Below are 20258 nucleotides of genomic sequence, written 5' to 3' on the forward strand. Positions count from 1 at the left end.
TGTTGTGATTAATCATGGTGTGACACTGAAATAGTGAATTCTCACTTAGACAAACCTTATACACTAGTTTGCTTGGCTTAGGCAGAGTTGCTATAACTTGCACATATGATCAAATAGCTCAGTTGTTGTCAGAAGCAACAACTGGAATCTTCAAGCAAACATATAGATGAGTATGTTGTTGAAGTTCCCAGCTACGATCTCTGGACCAGAAGGAGATTCAATGAATCACAGAACTCTTTGCGAGTATGAATTATATTCATTATGATGTATTAGCATACAAAGATATACAGTATACCCTTTTGGTTACATTTCTAATTCCAACCAGTTTAAACAGTGAGGAGAGGATTACACATCTTCACATTGATTTCATAAACCTGTTAATGGATGAAAAAATTCCAGCGGCTTGACTCAAAAACGATGGCCCTTCTTCATCTGATTTCTCTTCTACGCCCCCATATATTATCTGCGAAACGAAAAACATTTCATCAATGGAATTGCAGCAAAACAAGCGACGTAACTATACTTGCACCCATGAAGTAAGAACTTGTCAACTCAATAAAAACGTAGGAATGAAATCTAGTATTCAACTAACCTCAAGATCCTCGGCATCAGGTCGACCGATGAGTTCTTTAGCGAGTAGATACCGGCCTGGTCTGTCTTTGTTATCATAGAAGACTTTCCATTTTCTAGAAAATAATAAGGATTAAACAAATGATCAGCTTGTAATTGTTAAACCGTATCTACATGGCCTTACTCAGATAAGAAAAACAAAGTCTGAGTCTTCTTACCCAGGATAACATCTGAAAACAGCACCAGCAGCTAGAGGTCTCATAGAGTAAACCGTAGTAAAAGAACTATAAGAGCCAAAATGAATACAACAGTTATTGATGTTAAGTAAAAATAACCTTGTCAAGTCTCATTAAGAATTTTTTTTTCCTTTTACCTTAGGAAGTAACGTCTTAGTTTTCTCACGTTAAACCCAACCCCGACTTCCTCGCTTATAAGACGAGGGTTCCACATAATGAGAGGCCTTGGCTTGAAAAAGAACACAAAGAAATGCCTTCTAAATGTTAGAATAGAAGGTTCTTGGTAAAGTCGAAATAACGATTGACAGAGTTAGTTACCGGGTCATCAGCAAGCCCTTTTGCAATTTTCTCAACATATTCCAGCATTTGGTAATCAGGAACAATCATGACAATGATCTCATCTTCTTTCTCCACAGGTTTCCGGTCACTTAAGCTGCATCCACAGCAAGAAACATGACTTCATATTATTCCGTTTCACAGACTGTGTTGAACTAAAACTATTAACCTCTCAGGATGAAGCAAACTTACCTAGCAAATCCAAAAACTGCATCCTTCCACCGATATTTTAGCAATGCAGCAGCTCCAGCATCTGGAAACACGGCTTTAACTCTCTACCAACAACAATTCCAAGCACCAGGAGTTATTGACTGACTCGATCAAATGTTCTATGTAGTAAAGAGGTTTCACAAACCGAGGTTTCACAAACCGTTATAGCTCACCTCACAACCTGTTTCTTTAATGAGAGTCTCCAAGAAAACCCGCGAAAGGTCCCAAAGCTCAGCTTGTGCACCTTCATCGTCTAAAAACTGCAGCTGAGGTATTAAGAGCTCCACCTGCAAGATTTTGAGAGTCATAATCTGAGAGCTGATACCAAATCTCTTTCTAAATTCCACCAAACATTACAGATTCATTCACTATCCCTTACAATAGCTCTTGTTCCTCCAGAGTTCACAAACGCAGCACCTGCTTCACCTGACTGCCTAACAGCTCCTTCCAAATCATTAGGCAAACAACTAGAAAAAAAGAGACAACCTTTAGCCTTATGTTGCCCTAATGTTCCAATAGACACACCAAAATCTTAAAGAAACAGAGTAAATTGAACAACTTTGAATCGAATTCCGCAGTTCTCATCCACAACGATCACAAAAAAAACTAAAGACAACCTAATCCACAAAACAAAAATAATGTAATCGAATAAAGAAAAACAAATGAACAAAAAAATTTACTGAACTCATCATCTTCTGGTTGGTCTTGAGCTTCTAATGGTAGTTCCTCTGAAACAGAGGAAGTAGAAGCCGATGTGGTCTGTTCAAGAGGAGACTCACCCTGAAACTTCTCGAATTTGACACATGTTCTTAGTCTCGAATTGGGAGAAGCAGAGAAGCCATAGGAGAAAGAAGACGAGACAAATTTGGTGGTGGAGAACGAACAACTATTGAGATTGCCATGGAAACAACTTGGTGGTACTGAAGAACAAGCCATGGCTACAACCTGATGTCGATAAATTCTATGAAATTGAAATAAGATTTTGTTCAAACAGCTGGAACATAGGGTTGTCTATGTTAAATTATCATATTCGGGGTCTTTTAATACAGAAACTAAAAGTTTAGGCACTGTTTCTTAATTTATGAAAAGTTTTATCCTTTTCTTCTTTGAGACGGTCCAAGCTTAACATAACCAGAGGTTGGCTATGTTAAATTATTATATTATTAGGTTTTTAATAAAGAAACTAAAAGTTTAGGGGCTGTTTCTTAATTTATGAAAAGTTTTATCCTTTTCTTCGTTGAGACGCTCCAAGCTTAACCAGAGGTTTAAAACTTCAAGTCAAAAGGTAGGATCCGTTTCAGCAACCGAATACCGGATCCGGATCCGGATCCAGATTCGGGTCCATATTCTCACGCTCCTCTTTGATGAAATAGAGACGTTACAAAGCTTCTTTAGATCCAACGGCTCTTATTCATCTAAATTCAAATTCTCCCCATTTTACCTTACACACTCGTTCTCTCTCAATCTCTCTCTCTCTCTCTCTCTCTCTCTCTCTCGCTCTCTCTTGTTCTTTCTCTCTCTCGCTCTCGCTCTCTTTGATTCAGAGTTTTTGGGATCTCTCGTTCTTTGGGTTCTTTAGCGCAAATCCGCCATGGAAGGAGGTACTATTCTATGTTTTCTGCCGTCGTACTTGTGATTATGCTTACAGATTCATGATCGATCTATGATTTTGATTCGTTTTCTTTGATGGTTTCGTTGATCATCTAGGGTTTCTTCCAGATCAGCATCAAGAAATTTGCAACGATGGTGTTTTGTCATGTGAATCGAAGGAGTTTTCTGCAAACAATCACAATTCCGACGCTGGTAAGGGTTTTTTTTTCTTCCTTGGGGTTTCTTTCTCGTCGGGAATTGTGGATTTCGTAGAGAATTTACAAGCGGAACTGAGTTTTGCTTCAATTGTGAATTGGTACTGGTTGTTATCTCAAACCCTTATTTCTGGGTTTCCTGGTTCTTTAAAGTGGTGAGAATCCGATTAGGTCTTAGGATTTCGTTTGGGATTTAGAAGAAAAGATTTGTTCTCCTTTAATTATCAACGAATTAGGTTTTGGGTCGCTAACTTATCCCGTGAATCTGAAAACTCTGGAAAAAAGGGTAGAATTAAAGTGACTCTTTGTTTGGTTTACTATAGTGTGTGTATCTTTAGATTCACTTGCATCTTTGACTCTGATATGATGACATTACTGATTTTGGCTGATACAGTGGAAGAAAATGAGGATTCTATTACAAGTGGAAGCCAAGAAGTTTCTCCTGCCAATGGACCAACACTTCCAATTTTGCAGAAAATTATCGACTTCAGTAACAAAATTAAGGTACTACTACTACTACTTCCCTTGTCCTCCTATTGAATCAACTCTATTACAACAATTCCGTGTGGATTGCGATAGTAAGTTGAGGTTGTATCAAGAGAAATATGATTTTGCTTCTGCCAGTGTTTTATGTTCACCTTTTCCATATCATGTCTTAGGTCTTGAAGGATGAACATGCTTTGGTTTCGACCCAAGTGAAAGAGATCAAGAATTGTTCCTTTGTAAAACCAGAAATTTCCAGAGCTCTCCAGCTTTTGAGTCAGTAGCTTATTGTCTTAATATACCTTATTCTCTTAGTACAAAACTTTTCTGCTTTGGTTGTAATTGATATGCGTTAACGTGTTTAATGGCAGCTACTAAGCTTGGAACTGTGGAAAAACAGTACTTGGACGAGTCATCAGAGAGGAAGCGATTATACAATGAAGTGATCGAACTCAAGGGAAATATCAGGGTCTTTTGCAGATGCAGACCTCTAAACCAAGCTGAAATAGCAAATGGTTGCGCTTCTGTAGCTGAGTTTGATCCGACACAGGAAAACGAGCTCCAGATACTTTCATCTGATTCCTCCAAGAAGCATTTTAAATTTGACCATGTCTTTAAGCCTGAAGATGGCCAAGGTAAATTGAGACGTTACCTTTGCAACTTTATTTGGCTAAACCTTTGCTCTTTGGGTCTTCTAATCTGACTGTACCTTCATTTGCAGAGGCTGTTTTTGCACAGACGAAACCTATAGTTACTTCGGTACTGGATGGGTATAACGTCTGCATATTTGCCTATGGCCAAACTGGAACTGGCAAGACATTTACAATGGAGGGAACACCAGAGAATAGAGGAGTGAACTATAGGACCTTAGAAGAACTATTTCGCTGTTCAGAAAGCAGAAGTCATCTCACGAAGTTTGAGCTATCGGTTAGCATGTTGGAGGTTTATAATGAGAAGATAAGGGACCTCCTAGTAGATAACTCAAACCAGCCCCCTAAAAAGTACGTCTTCCAATATGTTGTTCGGAAGTAGAATAAACCGTCTGACAATTTCTCTCTTTCTTGTTAAGAAAAACAAAAATAACAGTATGTGCTGTGTGGATATAGGTTGGAGGTAAAGCAATCAGCAGAAGGGACACAAGAAGTCCCAGGATTAGTCGAAGCTCAAGTTTACAATACAGATGGGGTGTGGGATCTGCTCAAGAAAGGATATTGTGTTAGATCTGTGGGTTCAACAGCTGCAAATGAGCAAAGCAGCCGCTCTCATTGGTAAGGAAAATAGATTTTAGAAACTAAAATCATGTGAAACGAAACCTTTTTCCATACTTATACCAACAAGAGAATCCTTTTCGTTCAGCTTGCTGCGAGTGACAGTGAAGGGAGAAAATTTGATAAATGGTCAGAGAACCAGAAGTCATCTTTGGTTAGTGGACTTGGCTGGCAGTGAGCGAGTAGGAAAGGTAGAAGTTGAAGGAGAAAGGCTGAAAGAATCTCAATTTATCAATAAGTCGCTTTCGGCACTTGGTGATGTTATCTCTGCCCTTGCATCCAAAACAAGCCACATTCCTTACAGGTATTTTCGATCTTCCTTGTCCTTCGTCAAGACATTTGCATGTGAGATTTCCTAGTTAATGCCCATGACATTTGTTCACTCCTTTTGTGCAACTCCAGAAACTCGAAGCTCACCCATATGCTGCAAAACTCTTTGGGTAAAGTTGCATTTTTTCCTATTTTTTCCCTATTTTGGGCACCATGAATCATAAGGCATCTTGTTTTCATCTCAATGGTGTGTCTATTTCATTGTGACTTATACAGGTGGAGATTGCAAGACATTAATGTTCGTCCAGATTAGCCCGAGTTCGGCCGATCAAGGAGAGACACTTTGCTCCTTAAACTTTGCAAGTAGAGTCCGGGGGATCGAAAGTGGACCTGCCCGGAAACAGGCGGATATGTCTGAACTCCTCAAGTCAAAACAAATGGTAACGTGATTCCTCCCATTTCAATACATTTAAGCTTTAACATATCTTAAACTGATTTTGTTTTTGTTGTCTCCTTTATAACAATAAACAGGCCGAGAAGCTGAAACAGGAGGAAAAGGAAACGAAGAAACTGCAGGACAGTGTGCAGTCACTACAGCTACGCCTCACTGCTAGAGAACACATATGCAGAGGACTTCAGGATAAGGTAGTGCCCTTTAACTAATTAATGGATTCGATAATGTTCAGTGTTATCTTCTTCTCACTAACGGTTAGAAACTAAATCATGTTTTAGGTTCGAGATCTGGAATTTCAACTAGCAGAAGAAAGAAAGACCAGAATCAAGCAGGAGACACGAGCTCTAGCAACTGCATCATCATCATCAACAACGTCTAAACATATGAGAGAGACATTACCGACAATCACTGAGAAAAAACCGCCTTTAGCTCCAACAAGAATGCGAATGCCACTCAGAAGAATCACAAACTTCATGCCCCAACAACCATCTCAGGGTCCTTCTAAGAGATTCTCAGACACAACATTAAAAGAGAACAATAACAGCCTCAGAAGACCATTCAAAGAGAACAATAACAGCCTCAGAAGATCATCAATCATGGACGTGAGTACGCTAATGAAACCAAGAAGAAGCTCCATTGCATTCAGACCAGCTCCTCCATCAGCCATGGCATCAGGTAATAAAACCGTACTGCCCAGAAGAAGAGTCTCAATTGCAACTTTAAGACCAGAACAATCATCATCATCAATGACAACTCCATCACGCCCTCCTCCTTCATTCAGAGGTGACCCAAGAAAGGCAAGATACTCAAAGCTCTTCTCTCCAGACCGCAATATGGTGACTCCGAATGCAACGAAAAGCAGCAGGTTCATGAAGAGCCCTCTCGGAGGAGGAGGCAGCTCGTGGAAGCCGAGCCATCCTACTGTAATTGCATTACAGAAGAAGACTGTGGTGTGGAGTCCACTTAAGTTCAAGAATAGAAGACCATCCCTTGTAGCGATACGACCTTCTTGTTCGTCTTCATCCGCCACTGACATGCTTCGAAGGGAACAATAGTGGTATTCGTCTCTCGATTTTTTATTCACTGTCTTCGTGAAAGTATTTGTATTCTAAACATTCAGGTCGTCTTCTGTAAAACATTGAAGTAGGATTATGTTGTTTTTTCTTTTCTCTTCAAACTGTTTTCGATTTGTTATAACTCTAAAGAGATCTTGTGAAGTGGTTTTGATTGATCTCTCATCTTTGTTTTTTTTTCCTTCGAGTATTTCAAAAGCTCAATTTCTCATGCTCTCCTTCCCTCTCTACCCTTTATGATTCAACATATAAGTGCATATATACAGTAGCAGGAGGAACCAAAGTTGTCTTTGGTGTGAGGCTTTGAGCCTTTAGTTCAAGAAGCACCAAAGCATACTTAAGTCTAGCATTAGATGCAAGTAAGTAACCATGCTCCATGAGGTAAACTCATAAGCAAGAAAAAAAATACAAAACTGTTTGCCTGAAATACATTTCTCGGTATGCTCATGAATGCTACTAATAGAAGATCTCCAGTTGGAAATTTTCTCGTTCTTTTTTCCTTACTCCCAAGTCCCAACTCATAATTGCTTTGTTGCTGATATTATAACTTGGTTTCCTGATGTAGGAAACTGGAGGAAAATAAACGAAATCCTACCAAGTGCCAACCACACAGGACATAAGATGCACTCTAAAGGCAAACATGAGGACCAAGATTACACACATCAAGGAGACAAAGTTCTATTGTTATTGAAGAAATCAACACAATGTCTATTGGCAATGTTCTCTTTTTTATATAGTCCCTAAATATGTGTTGCTACAGATCTTCTTCAACAATTACTTCAAACAATCCCCATTTCCCTTAAACTTCTAAAAACAGTACTCTGCATCAAGTTGGTTAAAACTTGGCGATGATAAACAAACTCCGGACAAGAGATTTGCCATCTCCTTCTCGTGTTTGCACCTTAAGAGATTAGATTGTTCATTCTCAACCTTCTTACGCAGAAGAGCTCTTTCTTGTGGCGTACACACGGTAAGCAGCCAGACCAACGACCACAGCAGCAGCTCCAACTGTTTACAAATCATGAGACAGATATTAGACTTCACCCAAGCATGAGTCTGAAGCTTTTTTTTGTTACGGGTTTGTTTGTTTGTGGGGAAACTCATGTTACGATTCAGGACTCAGGGAAAACAAAACATACTTGAGACGGCCATAAGAGAACGGTTGATTAGCCTGTTGTAATGTTTGCGGCTTTTTCCTGCTTCGGTCTCTGGAATACTCAAATGAGGATGTTGTGCTGCAGTTATGATTTTGCGGAATAAGTTGTTGAAATCCCCCAATTTGGAGCTGATGGATACTGGAGGCTCTATTCCCATATCTTGTGTCATCTGCAAAAAGATCTTTGCGCATAAATATGTATGTATACTATTCGCATTGACTCAAAGATCAGAACCCTACCCTGGTGGATTCTTGTATGGATATAGGAAATGAATCAAGATCGTCTTTTGCTGAAACCATGAGGCAAGGGACCTCATATCCAGTAGCCTCTCCATAAGTTGCAACATTTACAAGCAACTCAGTCGCTCTTTTCCATGACGACTCATCCGAACTGGAGAAAACAATGAACTGAATCGTTAAGCACAAACTACAAATATGGAATGAAAAGGCATATACTTCTGCATATTTCAACAAATGAAACATCAAGAAATATACCTGTCATACACGAAGACAGCTATGTCACATGCAGCCAAGGATTCCTTGGATGAGAATAGCCCTTGAACTCCATCTTCTGGAATTTCCCTCATGATAAGAGTTTTCTTTGCACCCTACTCACAGAAATTTGCAATTATCGGATTAATGACCAAAATTACATAAAAGAAACTCGAACGAAAGCAGCCTTAAAGCATGCCAATGAGTACATACAGCCAAATAACATCTTTAATCTCATGAAAAGTAGCAAGTAAAATTTTGTATTCCATAGAAAAAACTCAGCAAAGATATCTAGCTAGTTCCCGTCTCAGTTCCCAAAATAACACACAAGATTGTCATTTTTTTCAGTAGTTTGCTCAATGAAGATTTCTTAGCAAGAACTATATATATCCAAGCTACAATACATACATATTTATGAAAGCACAGACACAATGATTAAAATTGCATAAGTATACTGACTTACCCCAGACTCATCAACCATATTTACTGCATAACGCTCATCAGTAATGGATCCCTGATTATCAGCATATGACCTAGATCATAGAGAAACATAACTGTTAGTGCTTCCATGTTTGTAACATAGAATTATACTATCTTCTGTATTTTGAAAATGCAACAAGTTAGCATGACAAACCTTCCAAGAAAGCAATTCAGCAATGCAGATTTTCCAGCGTTATTAGGTCCAAAAACAAAGCATTGAAAAACTTTTCTTTCACAATGCTGCTTTTTGCGATCTAAACGTCTTCTTCGAGTAACACGAATGGCAGTTGCTGGTTCACCCGGGAATCCAATGTAAATCAAATTTTCCACACTCCGAGCCGGTTCTAATAGTGTCATTAGTGACCACTGCAAGGATAAAATTGAAAGATTAGCACACATATAGACTTTGAATTAGTTCAATGAACAAATGACCACTTGGCCCAGATAAAAAATCCACTCACAATCGCATAACCACATATAATCCAATGATAAATCGTGAATGTTACAAAAAAAATAAAGATACATAAGCGATTATTTTTGAGAGAGACAATTGTGAGACATATTAGTATCTCTATCAACAACATCAAAGAAAAATGAAACAAAGATGGCTGAGTATATGTATAATGCTTCTTTATGTTATGTAAAAGAGGTGTATTGATTACCATTGACAGGAAAGCGTCAAATGATAGACCTCCAAGGGCCGTTTTCTCCGCAGCATCCTCATAAGGTGCTTCCTTCCAAGGACTGCCATTCACAATTTAGTATGGCACGTCAATATAATGGAGTTTACAATAATCAAAATCAGACGTTCTGTGTCTTCTGGAGGTGGAAGAGGTACCTTTCCGGTGCAGTTGAAAAGAGATCCTCGATCTCCTGAGGTCTCAGATTATTGTCCTGCAAGTACAAATTCAGTCTGAGAACTATATTTGTCAACTCTACACTAAGACATTAATAAGGAAAGGAGATTTACCTGGTCGTCATCAAACAACATATACATTCCTTTCAGGAATTCGATTGCTACACTTGTCAGCTCAAAGCTCTACAAAAACAATGAAACAACCATAAGCTTCACAATACCAAGGACAGCAAGTTGATGTGAGTTGTAAGATAACCGTGTTGCAGTAATGTAGGCAACCAAAATTTTTATTTCTGACAAGGTTCCAAATCTAATATTTGGATTACTGAAGCTCCAACAAACACAATAATGAAGCAACAAAGGATATTATTTCTGCAAATTTACCTGATCAGGTGCTCGCTTGAATATTGAAGACGGAAGCAATTCTTCAGCAAGTCTTATGTCATTATTATACCCAAACTTCCTGAGTACAGTCCATGTTGTCTCAAGCCTCCCTTTCTCAATAAAAAGTGCATGTAAGAAAAGGAATCCAGTCACCGTTAGTCCTCTTTCGTTCACACCTTCTGGCAACTTTTCTTCCACAACCCTCTTAACACCTTCAATTTCAGAAGGCTGCAATGGTGCATGGAAGCACTTGACCTATTGTAAAATAATTATTAGGTACGTCATGGGGATAACATAATTACACTCCTAGCTTCTTTTAAAAATCTGGACAGGCCTCAATCATGAAGAAACAGCAAAAGAACATGAACATAAGAAGGGGAAATATAAGAACCTGAAAATCATTTAATTCAGCCTCGCTAAGAGCACCATCTCTGTCATGGTCACATAGTATAAAGATACGTTTCAATGCCCTTACACACCGGGGCTTCAGTGCCTGAGAATCTTGATCAAAGAGCGGTCCTGTTGGGTGAAGGACAGTTTTTTGTGCATAATAGAAAACTTCTTGTGCCTACAAAAAAAACATTTTTATTAGGATGATAGTTCAGACCTGAAATATACATTTGTAGTTCCCATGGAATGTTGTTTTTTGACTTAGGCATTTTCAACTCATGCTTGATAGAAATCCAACAAATCACAATAGATTCTGACTCGGTACATTTAATGTCCTTGAAATTTCTTAGTAAGAGAAGCCTAAACTACCTCAGACTAATATTTGTGCTATGTTTGAACTAAGAAAAATATATCATCTGAAGAGGAATACAGAAGTTATGAAACCTGGAGTTGCTTCAGGGCAGAACACTCGATACATGTCTCTATCTCCCGAAACTGCTGCATTATAGGTGACATCACTTGTTCGAGGCTGACCTGGTTATTGTCGTCTCTGAAGTCAAGCTTGCACCCTGCTACTATAATAGGAATTTTTACCTGTTCAAAAGATTACAACCCGGTTTTAATAAGAAACAGAAAAAGTTTACGTCACACCAAATCTTTTACATTTTCTAGCATTATGAAAAATATATGATCAATAATAAATAAGATAATGTACACCTTCTATCCACAACAAGATTGACATGACCAAGCTGAAAACAGAGAGAGGAAAACCAAACCTCTAATCGACGAAGCTCTGGAAGCCAGTATTCACTTAAACGTTCGAGAGTCTCAGGTCGATCACAGGCATATGTCAAAACTACTGCATCTGCGCGCTTCAATTCCTCAGCAACCATGTCCCTGTCTTCTGGCCTGAACCCACAAAAAAAAACATACAAAAGATACTTCAAGAACCTAAACAAAGCTGTCAAAGCATGAATATCCTACACCCTTCTTTCGGAACCCCGCAAACAGTAGCTAAACAGTTGGCACAGTGCTATCCCAAAGGCGATATATCATATGAGCTAATAGTATCTTTCCCTAATCATTCACAGTTTAAAAGCCTAAACATAAGGTCACTTCCCTCTGCCGTCACCAAAAGCCTCATTCTTTTTCTAAACTAGCATATCCTTTTCCTTCAAAATAGCCTTATCCAAAAGAGAAACTATCCAGCAATGCAGTGAACTTATATACCTGGAGGAAGTGTCAACAATGGTGACAGGTATGTTGTCAGGGAAGAATTCAACAGGTAACTTGGTATCAGGCAAAACAGGAGGGACATTGGGAGGGAAAATATCAGTAGCTGCAGCAACAATCAAGCTTGATTTCCCAGTTCCCTTATCACCAACCACAACGATTCGTACAGATTTGGGTGAACCAGGACAATCAACCGTACCAGCCGAGTATCTCGCCATCTGAAAACTGCAACACAAAAACTCGAAATCAGGAATCAAGTACAAAGATTACTGAAACTTCGCAACAAGATTATCAAAACCCAGAAACACGAGCATCAGAAAGAGAACAAGATCGTGAAGAATATGACGAATTCAGGAACCATGTAACAGCAATGGAAAGAGCAACATCAACGAAGAGCCAAGCTAACCTAAAGAACAAAGATTCCGATAAAGAAACGAGAAATAACCTAAAACTGGAGAATGAGATTGAGATTGAAGGTGAGCGAAGCCACGAAGATTAAAAACCCTTGGAAAACCCTAGATTCTTTGTTTTGGGAGAAATGTGGCGGTGACGATTTGCCGTGAAGGAGGAGAAAAAATAGTTTCTTTTTTCTTTTCTTAATTTTTGTCTGTGTTTATTCTAGTGGCATTCCCGTAATAACCAAGCATTCTTTTTTTTTTTTTTTACGTATAAGATAACTTTTTCATAAAAGGAATTTTATTTTAAAATTTTTAGTAAAATATCATTTTAAATTTGTGTTTGACCATTTATCTATATGTCTTTTAATACATATGAATTTAATTTCTATTTAAATTTGAATTTTATTCATTGGCTTGTAATCTTTCATTGACATTCACATCCTAATAAAAATAAAGAAAAATATCTATGCAATGGTGGTGATGATAGTTGTGAATTTGTTATGGCGATGATGGTGGTGTTGATGATGGTGAAGTTGGTGTTGATACAACTTAAGCAATGTATATTCATGGGAAAGATTTCACGGTTTTATAGAATCATATTGAGAACTAGATTTAAAGAAATATTATATATACGATCGACGATAAGATTTAAAGAGAACATAACAGAAAACATGGTAAAATTAAGAAAATAACATAAAATACATAAAAGTTACATGAATTTTGCATATAAATGATATTCAGAAAATAACATGATCACTTTGAAGAAATAACATGTTATATAATCGCTTTTTCAAAATATATATCATGTTATTTATAAAAATCACAATGATTTTCTAAACATGAAATTTAAGCATATATATATAGACATAACCAAAAACTAACTGTAACCCTAGTTTTGTACTGTATAAAATATTGTTTTGCACTACTTCAGTTAAATTTTTATTTGTCATACGATCTGCATTTGTGTCATTCGATTCTCATAATCTGCATTTCACCATTTGAAAATCTTTTGACTCTGATATAATTGAATTGAACATCGTCTAATTTGGTTCGGAGCCGGTTTAATATAATCAACAGTAACACCGTCTAATTTGGTCGGAGCCGGTTTATTATAATCGACATCGTCTAAAATTGGTCAAAGCCGGTTATAAACATGAAAACCACGTGGCCGGACTTTGGTATTATCACTAGATTTGACCAAACCAAAACCCAAAAGAGAAAAAGAAGTTCTCAAACGAGTGATCATGATGATGTCAACATCGCCAAAACCAAATTTGACAACACACACACACACGGCTTTGTTTAAATTCCCAAGACGGATCATATGATCCCATACCTCCTCTCTCTCGCCTTCACATCTTGAACAAGAAGAAGAAGAAGAAGAAGACATGGGTGTTGATTTGGATTTGGAATCCATCTCCGAAGCCACCTCAGGAGCCGTTGGATCTCTTCTCAGCACCACCATTCTTTACCCTCTCGATACCTGTAAATCCAAGTTCCAGGCCGAGATTCGTGTTCGTGGTCAGCAGAAATACAGGTTTCTCCTTTCTCCTTTCACCAATGATCTTTGGAACTTGAGAATTTCAAAAAGCTTGGTTCTTTGATGAATTTTGATCAAATCGGTCTTTTTAAAAATTTTAAAGTTTTGATTTTTATGTTGATCCCTTGTGTAGATCCTCGTCTAGATCGTAATTTAGAACCTGGGTTTGGTTTAGTTTTACAGAATTTTGAGTTTTGTGGAGAGTTTGTGTATTATCATCATCTAAAGCTGTTCCATGTAACTTTTGTTTCAGATACTTATCAGATGTGTTTTGGGAAGCAATTTCAACAGGGAATGTTCTCTCTCTGTATCAAGGCCTAGGGACTAAGAATTTGCAATCTTTCGTTTCTTCCTTCATCTACTTCTATAGTTATAGCTATTTCAAGAGGTTGCATTCTGAGAGAATAGGTTCCAAATCTATTGGAACAAAGGCTAATCTTCTCATTGCTGCTGCTGCTGGGGCTTGTACCTCTGTATTGACCCAAGTACGTGTCTTTTTTTTTTTTCACTCAGCTCTGCATAGAAAACTGTGATTTGTTTTAGTTTTGTGACAAGTCTGGAACTTTTTTATTCTACAAAGGCAAATCTGTTTCATTGCTATAATATGCATAGTAACTTCAAGTTCTTTGTTTTGTGTAGCCTCTAGATACAGCTTCATCAAGGATGCAAACAAGCGAGTTTGGAAAATCAAAAGGGTTGTGGAAGACCTTAACTGATGGTTCATGGGGAAATGCGTTTGATGGTCTTGGGATCTCTCTTTTGTTGACCTCGAATCCAGCTATTCAGGTACCATTGTCATTTCAAATCATCAATGTCATATTTACTGCCTTGTTATATCCAATAATGTGACTTGCTGAAATGTGAGCTTCTCTTTGTAGTATACAGTGTTTGATCAGCTGAAACAGAACATCCTGGAAAAAAGAAATGCAAAAGTCAAGAAAGATTCTTCCCCTATAGTCCTCTCTGCCTTTATGGCTTTCGTATTAGGTGCGGTCTCAAAGAGTGCTGCCACTGTCATCACATATCCAGCAATCAGGTATTAGCCTCCTGTCAATTACTCAAGTCGCAAAATTTTACAGATCCAGACTCTTTGAGGGGATATTGATGTATATGCATTCATGGGTTTTGTAGGTGTAAGGTGATGATTCAAGCAGCAGATGACTCGAAGGAAAATGAAGCAAAAAAGCCCCGAAAAAGAATCAATAAAACGATTCCCGGGGTAATATATGCTATATGGAAAAAGGAAGGGATCTTAGGGTTCTTTAAAGGCTTGCAGGCTCAGATCTTAAAGACAGTTTTGAGCTCCGCATTGCTACTAATGATCAAGGAGAAAATCACTGCAACCACATGGATATTTATTCTAGCAATAAGAACTCTGTTTGTCACAAAGGGTAGGTTGAAAAGTCCGTAAAGATTGCCGTTCAGCAAACGTCCTAAGGCCAAGCAAGAGTAAAGACTTCGGTTTGGCGGTCTGTACTGAAGGATATCGAACAGGCAAGTATTGTAGTCTTTCTCATTTCAAGAACAAATGATTGTTTAGTAATGATCTGATTGTAGGTCTGCATAAAGCTTCTTGTTGCTTCCAGATTGAGTTTCTGGACTTAGAGATTTTCTGGTTATTGCGTAGCTCTGTTTGTTCCTTCAATCGTAATAAATATGAAGATCTATGTGTAGGTTTCATGTGACAATGATATGAGCATGTCCTATGAGATATTGTCATTAGCCGTAATAGAAATGAAGATCTCTGAGTACTAATTAAGTTTTTTAACATGAACAATGCCAAACCAGAGTTAATGTAGTTGCACATACAAAATTAAGAGATGAGATCTATCTCTGCATCATAATGTCGTAGCTTGATCTACTTACAAAAAGTTAACTAAGTGAATTAAGCACACACAGCTTCAGAAGAAACTCTTCAACCTCAACAACTTATTCAGAATCTTCTTAAACTGCATAGGCTTAGATGGAAAAATCTTCGAATCCCATTTTTGTTCTACTTCCAAGGTAGTTTGATTTTCAACGAAGACATAATCAGTCATCTCTTCTCGACGCAAAAACTGATGAGACAACAGCTCAGAGGCACTACCTCTATCCTCAGGACTCCTTGCGAAACACCTTCGAATAAACTCCCTCGCATCGCAAGGCAAACTCTCGGGAATCTCTGGAGCATTACCATTGAAGAGTGCAGGAACAAGATCCGCATATCTAACATATGGCCATGGTATCTTACCTGTATACATCTCCAACACTAAACACCCTAATGACCACAAATCTATGCTTTTCTTGGCAACACCGTCGTGTAGAGACTCAGGCGACATGTAAAAAGGCGTTCCAACAAAGGGGAAATCGATGTTCCAATGCTGAGGAACTTGTCCTACTTCTAAAGAGAGTCCAAAATCAGAAATCTTCAACTCGTAAGAATCTCCACAAGGGAAGACAAGGAGATTATCTGGCTTGAGATCACAATGAACATAACCATGTCCATGAATCGAAACCAAACCTTGGAGAATCATACGCGTGAAGTCTCTAATCATCAACTCTGGTAACTTCCCATCTTTGTGTTTTTCCATGAAAGCTCTTAAACTCCCTTCGGTTGCGTACTCAAGAAGCAACTTGTAGACTTTGTTTCCTTCACAGTCGAAACCGTGTTCCAATTCATTACCAAAGAATTGTACAATTCTCGGATATCCCCTGAGTTCGGAAAGAATCTGAATCTCTTTAACGAGAGAGTCTTTCTCGTCGCAGCTTTTCACGGCGGCGTGGAAAGCAGAGCCGTCGCTTCTTGTGTATTTGACGAGATCAACAAAACTATTAGCACCTTTACCTAAAACCTTGACGAATTCTTCGTTTGATTCCATCTTAGGGTTTCGAAACAGAGTTTTTATTTTCTCTTAGGGTTTCGAAACAGAGTTAGACGAACTTTTGCAGAAACTGTGACGATGGTACTCGAGAAAACTGCAGAGAGCTATTCAATGACAAAACTTTATAGAGTTAGGGTTCATGTGTCTCTCGATTATTTTCCTTTTTTCGTTTGTGATGTTCCAACGAGAGAGAGAAAAAAAAGGAAACTTTTTAGGAATAGATCTTTGCATAGATGATTACTTAAAGCCGAAGTAACTGACCATTACCGTGAGTGAGCCAGGCCGGAGTATCCCACAAGCCCACTAACATATGGGTCGAGAACAAATAGTATAAAACAAGGAATCACTCACAAAAGAAAAAGAAAAAAAGAACGGGAAAAATGTCGAAAAAAGCCCGAACTTTCAAATTTAGGACGAAAAAAGCATAAACTTTCGAAATGTTAATTAAATCATAAAGTTTGGTTTGACTTTTCGATAAAATGCTCAAGTTTCGTTGACCGAGCCATTTTGAGCACGACGTTAACTTTCCGTTAAAAAAATAATAACGCAGTTAACTTTCCGTTAGAACCAAAACAATGTCGTTTTAGTAACCTTTTAAAACATTGTTCTTTTTTCAAAAAAATATTAACAGATCTGTAATCAGTAAGAATCGAACTCAAGGCTATTGCAAATCATAAGTTACTCATGACCATTGGGCCGCATTGACTTTTTAGCATCACACCACACAACTAATTTATATATAAATAGGAAATGAATTACAATAACAAAATATTAAATCATATATATAAAAGTAAGGTTTCACTCTCTCTTTATAATAATATTTATTTTTGACTAAACCAAAAAACACATTTAATCATATACATTAATTCATACTTTAAATCCACACTTTACTACTAAAATGTAACTAAAAATTATATAGAAAGTTAACTAAACAAATTCAAGTGTAACTCATAAATTTAAAAATTCAAAATGGGTTAACTTAAATTATTGAAATAAAATCTAATTTAACTTACAGTTTTAACTAAATCCATAATTCTATTTTATTTTAAAGAACATATATGAATTTGAATTTCAAAACCCATTAACACATTAAAATATTATCTTAAAAATAATTGAAACTCGTAAATTTTTAAATTTGAAAGGAGGTTGATTGAGTTTAAAAATGAAGTTTCAATTAAAACTTGGATTCTTATTTAATTTAGAGATCATATATATATATGTATAATTTTTTAAAAATTGTTACTTTTAATAAATATGTATCTAACGTGTATATATATAGAGCAGCTGTGTGTTTGGTACTAAAAGGTTATTGCGGGACAGTGGTTGATTGTAGGTTGCAACTACACATGGGTTGCAACTAAAAGTTACTAAACGACGTCGTTTTGGTTCTAATAGAAAGTTAATTGCGTTATTATTTTTTTAACGGAAAGTTAACGTCGTGCTCAAAATGGCCCAGTCAACGAAACTTGAGCATTTTATCGAAAAGTCAAACCAAACTTTATGATTTAATTGACATTTCGAAAGTTCATGCTTTTTTTGTCCTAAATTTGAAAGTTCGGGCTTTTTTTGACATTTTTCCCAAAAAAGAACCCTAGGCGCTGGCATCTTAGACTCAAATCATCATCTCCAAAAATACCAAATCCATAACTTGTGTGATTTGTCTTTGTTTCAGATAATGTTGGATATCCAATCTGAACCCGAAAGTTCACCAGCATCGACTAATCAGGGTTCTAAATGACAATCCGATTTGGCTGCGATTACGATTTGAGAATAAAAGCGATGTGATTAGGGAGCGATTAATTAGAATTATGAATGGAAATGTGATTATGTGATGTGATTAATCATAGAGCAATTTACAAGGATACTATCATTTTAGGTTTTGGGGCCCAAAATACCATAAATTCCAACAATTTTCATTTATAACATTTTTATTAAACAGAATGACAATATAACTTTGTTGAAACCATCACATCTTATTATTATTATTATTATCATAATCTACTGTCATTATTAGGCCTGGCAAAATACCCGGACCCGAAAATCCAACCTGAACCCGATTGGGAAAATCCGATCTGAATCAGAACCCAAAAACTAGAAATACCCGAACGGGTTCTATATCTCTAAACCCAAAAATCCGAACCCGAACAGAACCAAAACCCGAACGGATATCCGAATACACCCATAATATAAATATATAAAGTCAAAATTATCGAGTTTTTGTATATTTTGGATTGTTTAAAGTTGTAAACTCAATTATATAGGTTTTGAATTTTTTAGTAGTTTGTACAATATTTGGATACTCAAATAATTTTGAGAAATGCGGATAATCTGAACCCGAACTCGAAATATTCGATTCGAGCCCGAAATCTAGATATACCCGAACGAGTTCTATATCTCTAAACCCGAAAATCCAAAATACCCAAACCCAACCCGAACGGGTACCCGAAAGACTCATTAGTAAGGAATAAGCAAAACACATGGGAATGAATATGCAAAGCACACTGACTTCCACCTTCAAATTATTGGGAGGAGATGTATTTTGTAGCAATGTTTTAACTTTTAAGTGTTCGTTGGTGCGGATAAGAGTTTTGTTACAAGGGAAAAGCTAACGTTACAGTGGAGTTTAGACTCAAATGTGTGTGTAATTAATGAACTGAAGGTGGTAGGCGAAAACTGTAAAACAAAGTATTTAGATAGCAATTTGTAGAGAGTAATGTAACACCATTATAAAGGAAAGAAGAAAGAACATGTAAGTCGAATAAGATACATTATGTTTGTGGTATGATATAAAAAACAAAACAAACATACATAAAAATAGTTTCAGTGGTTTTATTCTATAAAAAAATGCATCAACCAATAAGAAAAACACTAAACACTAAAATATTTTTAAAACCCCTAAAAACTAAAATATAAGCAGTGAACACTGAAACTATATTAATAATAATATTTGATTACAAACAACATACACAAATTATTATTTCATAAAACAGAAACAAAAATATTTAGAAAAGAAAATAAAAACGAAAAAAAAACCGCGACATAGCGCATGTACGAACCTAGTTTTTTTTTTTTAATAAAAAAAAAACTAGATTGTAATATTATTAGCGGATACATATAATCAATAAAATTATTCAGCTTTAATCTTTATTTTTTTGGGTTCAAAAATCAAAATCAGCCTTAATCAAACAATGACAATTTCTACTAATACATTTGCCGAAGTACTTAACACTTTTTCCAACACAACATATATCACATTCTTCGTCCCCGAACCTGCACGGACTGTAGCATTGCCCATTTGCTTGGTCACTGTAATCTATTTAACAACAATAATCATTAAACCAACTTTAGCAATATAAACAAAAATTAAGAATCATTAGAACAATATTTTCACATATGCATAATGTTAAAAACATAAACTAGTACCAGGGTTGCTTTTAGAGCAATGAACAGAAGACATGACAAAGAGGATTGTAAAGACAAACACGATTAGCGTTTTCTTGCTATAAGTCATTTTCTATGATTTTTTTTTTTTTTTTATGTTTTATGTTTTGGCTCAAATGGTTATATATATATACTTAGACAAACACATGTAAAAATAGTGTTTCTTTAAAGATAAACACATGTAAAAATAGTATTTCTTTAAAGTTATAAATGAAAAAGTAATTTTGTTTTTAATCTAAATTAAAATCTATCAATTTCATTCCTTAGATTATTCTCAAAGGAACATAAATAGGTTACCAAAAAAATAAAAATAGGATGACTA

General features: G+C 36.7%; 6 protein-coding genes across 6 annotated transcripts; 2 read left to right on the forward strand and 4 right to left on the reverse strand.

The window, feature by feature from the left end:
- Positions 1-216: 216 nt before the first annotated feature.
- On the reverse strand, positions 217-2318 carry LOC17882854. The gene is made up of 9 exons (XM_006288037.2): positions 2038-2318; positions 1732-1819; positions 1526-1639; positions 1335-1417; positions 1125-1239; positions 944-1035; positions 789-854; positions 593-686; positions 217-463 (listed from the first exon to the last, which is right to left on the reverse strand). The coding sequence occupies exons 1-9, from the start codon at positions 2286-2288 to the stop codon at positions 356-358; spliced, it is 1011 nt and encodes a 336-aa protein (XP_006288099.2). The 5' UTR covers positions 2289-2318; the 3' UTR covers positions 217-355.
- Positions 2319-2809: 491 nt separating this feature from the next.
- Positions 2810-6883, forward strand: LOC17884617 (kinesin-like protein KIN-14S). Its single transcript, XM_023781729.1, has 12 exons — positions 2810-2953; positions 3060-3155; positions 3552-3661; positions 3817-3916; positions 4012-4275; positions 4362-4641; positions 4747-4908; positions 4997-5212; positions 5311-5348; positions 5455-5618; positions 5710-5823; positions 5911-6883. The coding sequence occupies exons 1-12, from the start codon at positions 2944-2946 to the stop codon at positions 6685-6687; spliced, it is 2331 nt and encodes a 776-aa protein (XP_023637497.1). The 5' UTR covers positions 2810-2943; the 3' UTR covers positions 6688-6883.
- A 451-nt stretch (positions 6884-7334) lies between these two features.
- LOC17882615 (mitochondrial Rho GTPase 1) lies at positions 7335-12267 on the reverse strand. The gene is made up of 15 exons (XM_023781045.1): positions 12142-12267; positions 11694-11921; positions 11240-11372; positions 10908-11057; positions 10465-10641; positions 10074-10328; positions 9804-9872; positions 9672-9727; positions 9496-9577; positions 8988-9199; positions 8817-8886; positions 8357-8469; positions 8102-8252; positions 7845-8031; positions 7335-7713 (listed from the first exon to the last, which is right to left on the reverse strand). The coding sequence occupies exons 2-15, from the start codon at positions 11912-11914 to the stop codon at positions 7640-7642; spliced, it is 1950 nt and encodes a 649-aa protein (XP_023636813.1). The 5' UTR covers positions 11915-11921; positions 12142-12267; the 3' UTR covers positions 7335-7639.
- A 1099-nt stretch (positions 12268-13366) lies between these two features.
- On the forward strand, positions 13367-15307 carry LOC17883850 (peroxisomal adenine nucleotide carrier 2). Its single transcript, XM_006288167.2, has 5 exons — positions 13367-13631; positions 13888-14119; positions 14274-14420; positions 14513-14670; positions 14766-15307. The coding sequence occupies exons 1-5, from the start codon at positions 13483-13485 to the stop codon at positions 15043-15045; spliced, it is 966 nt and encodes a 321-aa protein (XP_006288229.1). The 5' UTR covers positions 13367-13482; the 3' UTR covers positions 15046-15307.
- A 58-nt stretch (positions 15308-15365) lies between these two features.
- LOC17883793 (mitogen-activated protein kinase kinase kinase 3) lies at positions 15366-16492 on the reverse strand. Its single transcript, XM_006289362.2, has one exon. It carries the CDS (start codon positions 16490-16492, stop codon positions 15536-15538), a length of 957 nt encoding a protein of 318 aa, XP_006289424.1. The 3' UTR covers positions 15366-15535.
- A 3121-nt stretch (positions 16493-19613) lies between these two features.
- Positions 19614-20012, reverse strand: LOC17881585 (defensin-like protein 113). The gene is made up of 2 exons (XM_023781754.1): positions 19919-20012; positions 19614-19808 (listed from the first exon to the last, which is right to left on the reverse strand). The coding sequence occupies exons 1-2, from the start codon at positions 20004-20006 to the stop codon at positions 19654-19656; spliced, it is 243 nt and encodes an 80-aa protein (XP_023637522.1). The 5' UTR covers positions 20007-20012; the 3' UTR covers positions 19614-19653.
- Positions 20013-20258: the final 246 nt, after the last annotated feature.

The sequence above is a fragment of the Capsella rubella genome, unplaced genomic scaffold, assembly GCF_000375325.1.
Source record: "Capsella rubella cultivar Monte Gargano unplaced genomic scaffold, Caprub1_0 scaffold_6, whole genome shotgun sequence".
Classification (NCBI taxonomy): domain Eukaryota; kingdom Viridiplantae; phylum Streptophyta; class Magnoliopsida; order Brassicales; family Brassicaceae; genus Capsella; species Capsella rubella.

What these genes read in the sequence shown, in the direction of transcription:
- LOC17883850 (XM_006288167.2), top strand. Translation starts at nt 13,483, where the DNA reads ATGGGTGTTGATTTGGATTTGGAATCCATCTCCGAAGCCACCTCAGGA. An exon ending in CGTGGTCAGCAGAAATACAG is followed by an intron (nt 13,632 to 13,887) that starts GTTTCTCCTTTC and finishes CTTTTGTTTCAG; the next exon opens with ATACTTATCAGATGTGTTTT. An exon ending in CCTCGAATCCAGCTATTCAG is followed by an intron (nt 14,421 to 14,512) that starts GTACCATTGTCA and finishes TTCTCTTTGTAG; the next exon opens with TATACAGTGTTTGATCAGCT.
- LOC17884617 (XM_023781729.1), top strand. An exon ending in CAAAGCAGCCGCTCTCATTG is followed by an intron (nt 4,909 to 4,996) that starts GTAAGGAAAATA and finishes CTTTTCGTTCAG; the next exon opens with CTTGCTGCGAGTGACAGTGA. An exon ending in GCAGAGGACTTCAGGATAAG is followed by an intron (nt 5,824 to 5,910) that starts GTAGTGCCCTTT and finishes ATCATGTTTTAG; the next exon opens with GTTCGAGATCTGGAATTTCA.
- LOC17882854 (XM_006288037.2), bottom strand. Translation starts at nt 2,288, where the DNA reads ATGGCTTGTTCTTCAGTACCACCAAGTTGTTTCCATGGCAATCTCAAT. An exon ending in TTAAAGAAACAGGTTGTGAG is followed by an intron (nt 1,418 to 1,525) that starts GTGAGCTATAAC and finishes TGTTGTTGGTAG; the next exon opens with AGAGTTAAAGCCGTGTTTCC. An exon ending in AAGGGCTTGCTGATGACCCG is followed by an intron (nt 1,036 to 1,124) that starts GTAACTAACTCT and finishes TTCTTTTTCAAG; the next exon opens with CCAAGGCCTCTCATTATGTG.
- LOC17882615 (XM_023781045.1), bottom strand. Translation starts at nt 11,914, where the DNA reads ATGGCGAGATACTCGGCTGGTACGGTTGATTGTCCTGGTTCACCCAAA. An exon ending in CTGAATTGCTTTCTTGGAAG is followed by an intron (nt 8,887 to 8,987) that starts GTTTGTCATGCT and finishes TCTATGATCTAG; the next exon opens with GTCATATGCTGATAATCAGG. An exon ending in CCATACAAGAATCCACCAGG is followed by an intron (nt 8,032 to 8,101) that starts GTAGGGTTCTGA and finishes ATCTTTTTGCAG; the next exon opens with ATGACACAAGATATGGGAAT.
- LOC17881585 (XM_023781754.1), bottom strand. Translation starts at nt 20,006, where the DNA reads ATGACTTATAGCAAGAAAACGCTAATCGTGTTTGTCTTTACAATCCTC. An exon ending in TTGCTCTAAAAGCAACCCTG is followed by an intron (nt 19,809 to 19,918) that starts GTACTAGTTTAT and finishes GTTGTTAAATAG; the next exon opens with ATTACAGTGACCAAGCAAAT.
- LOC17883793 (XM_006289362.2), bottom strand. Translation starts at nt 16,492, where the DNA reads ATGGAATCAAACGAAGAATTCGTCAAGGTTTTAGGTAAAGGTGCTAAT.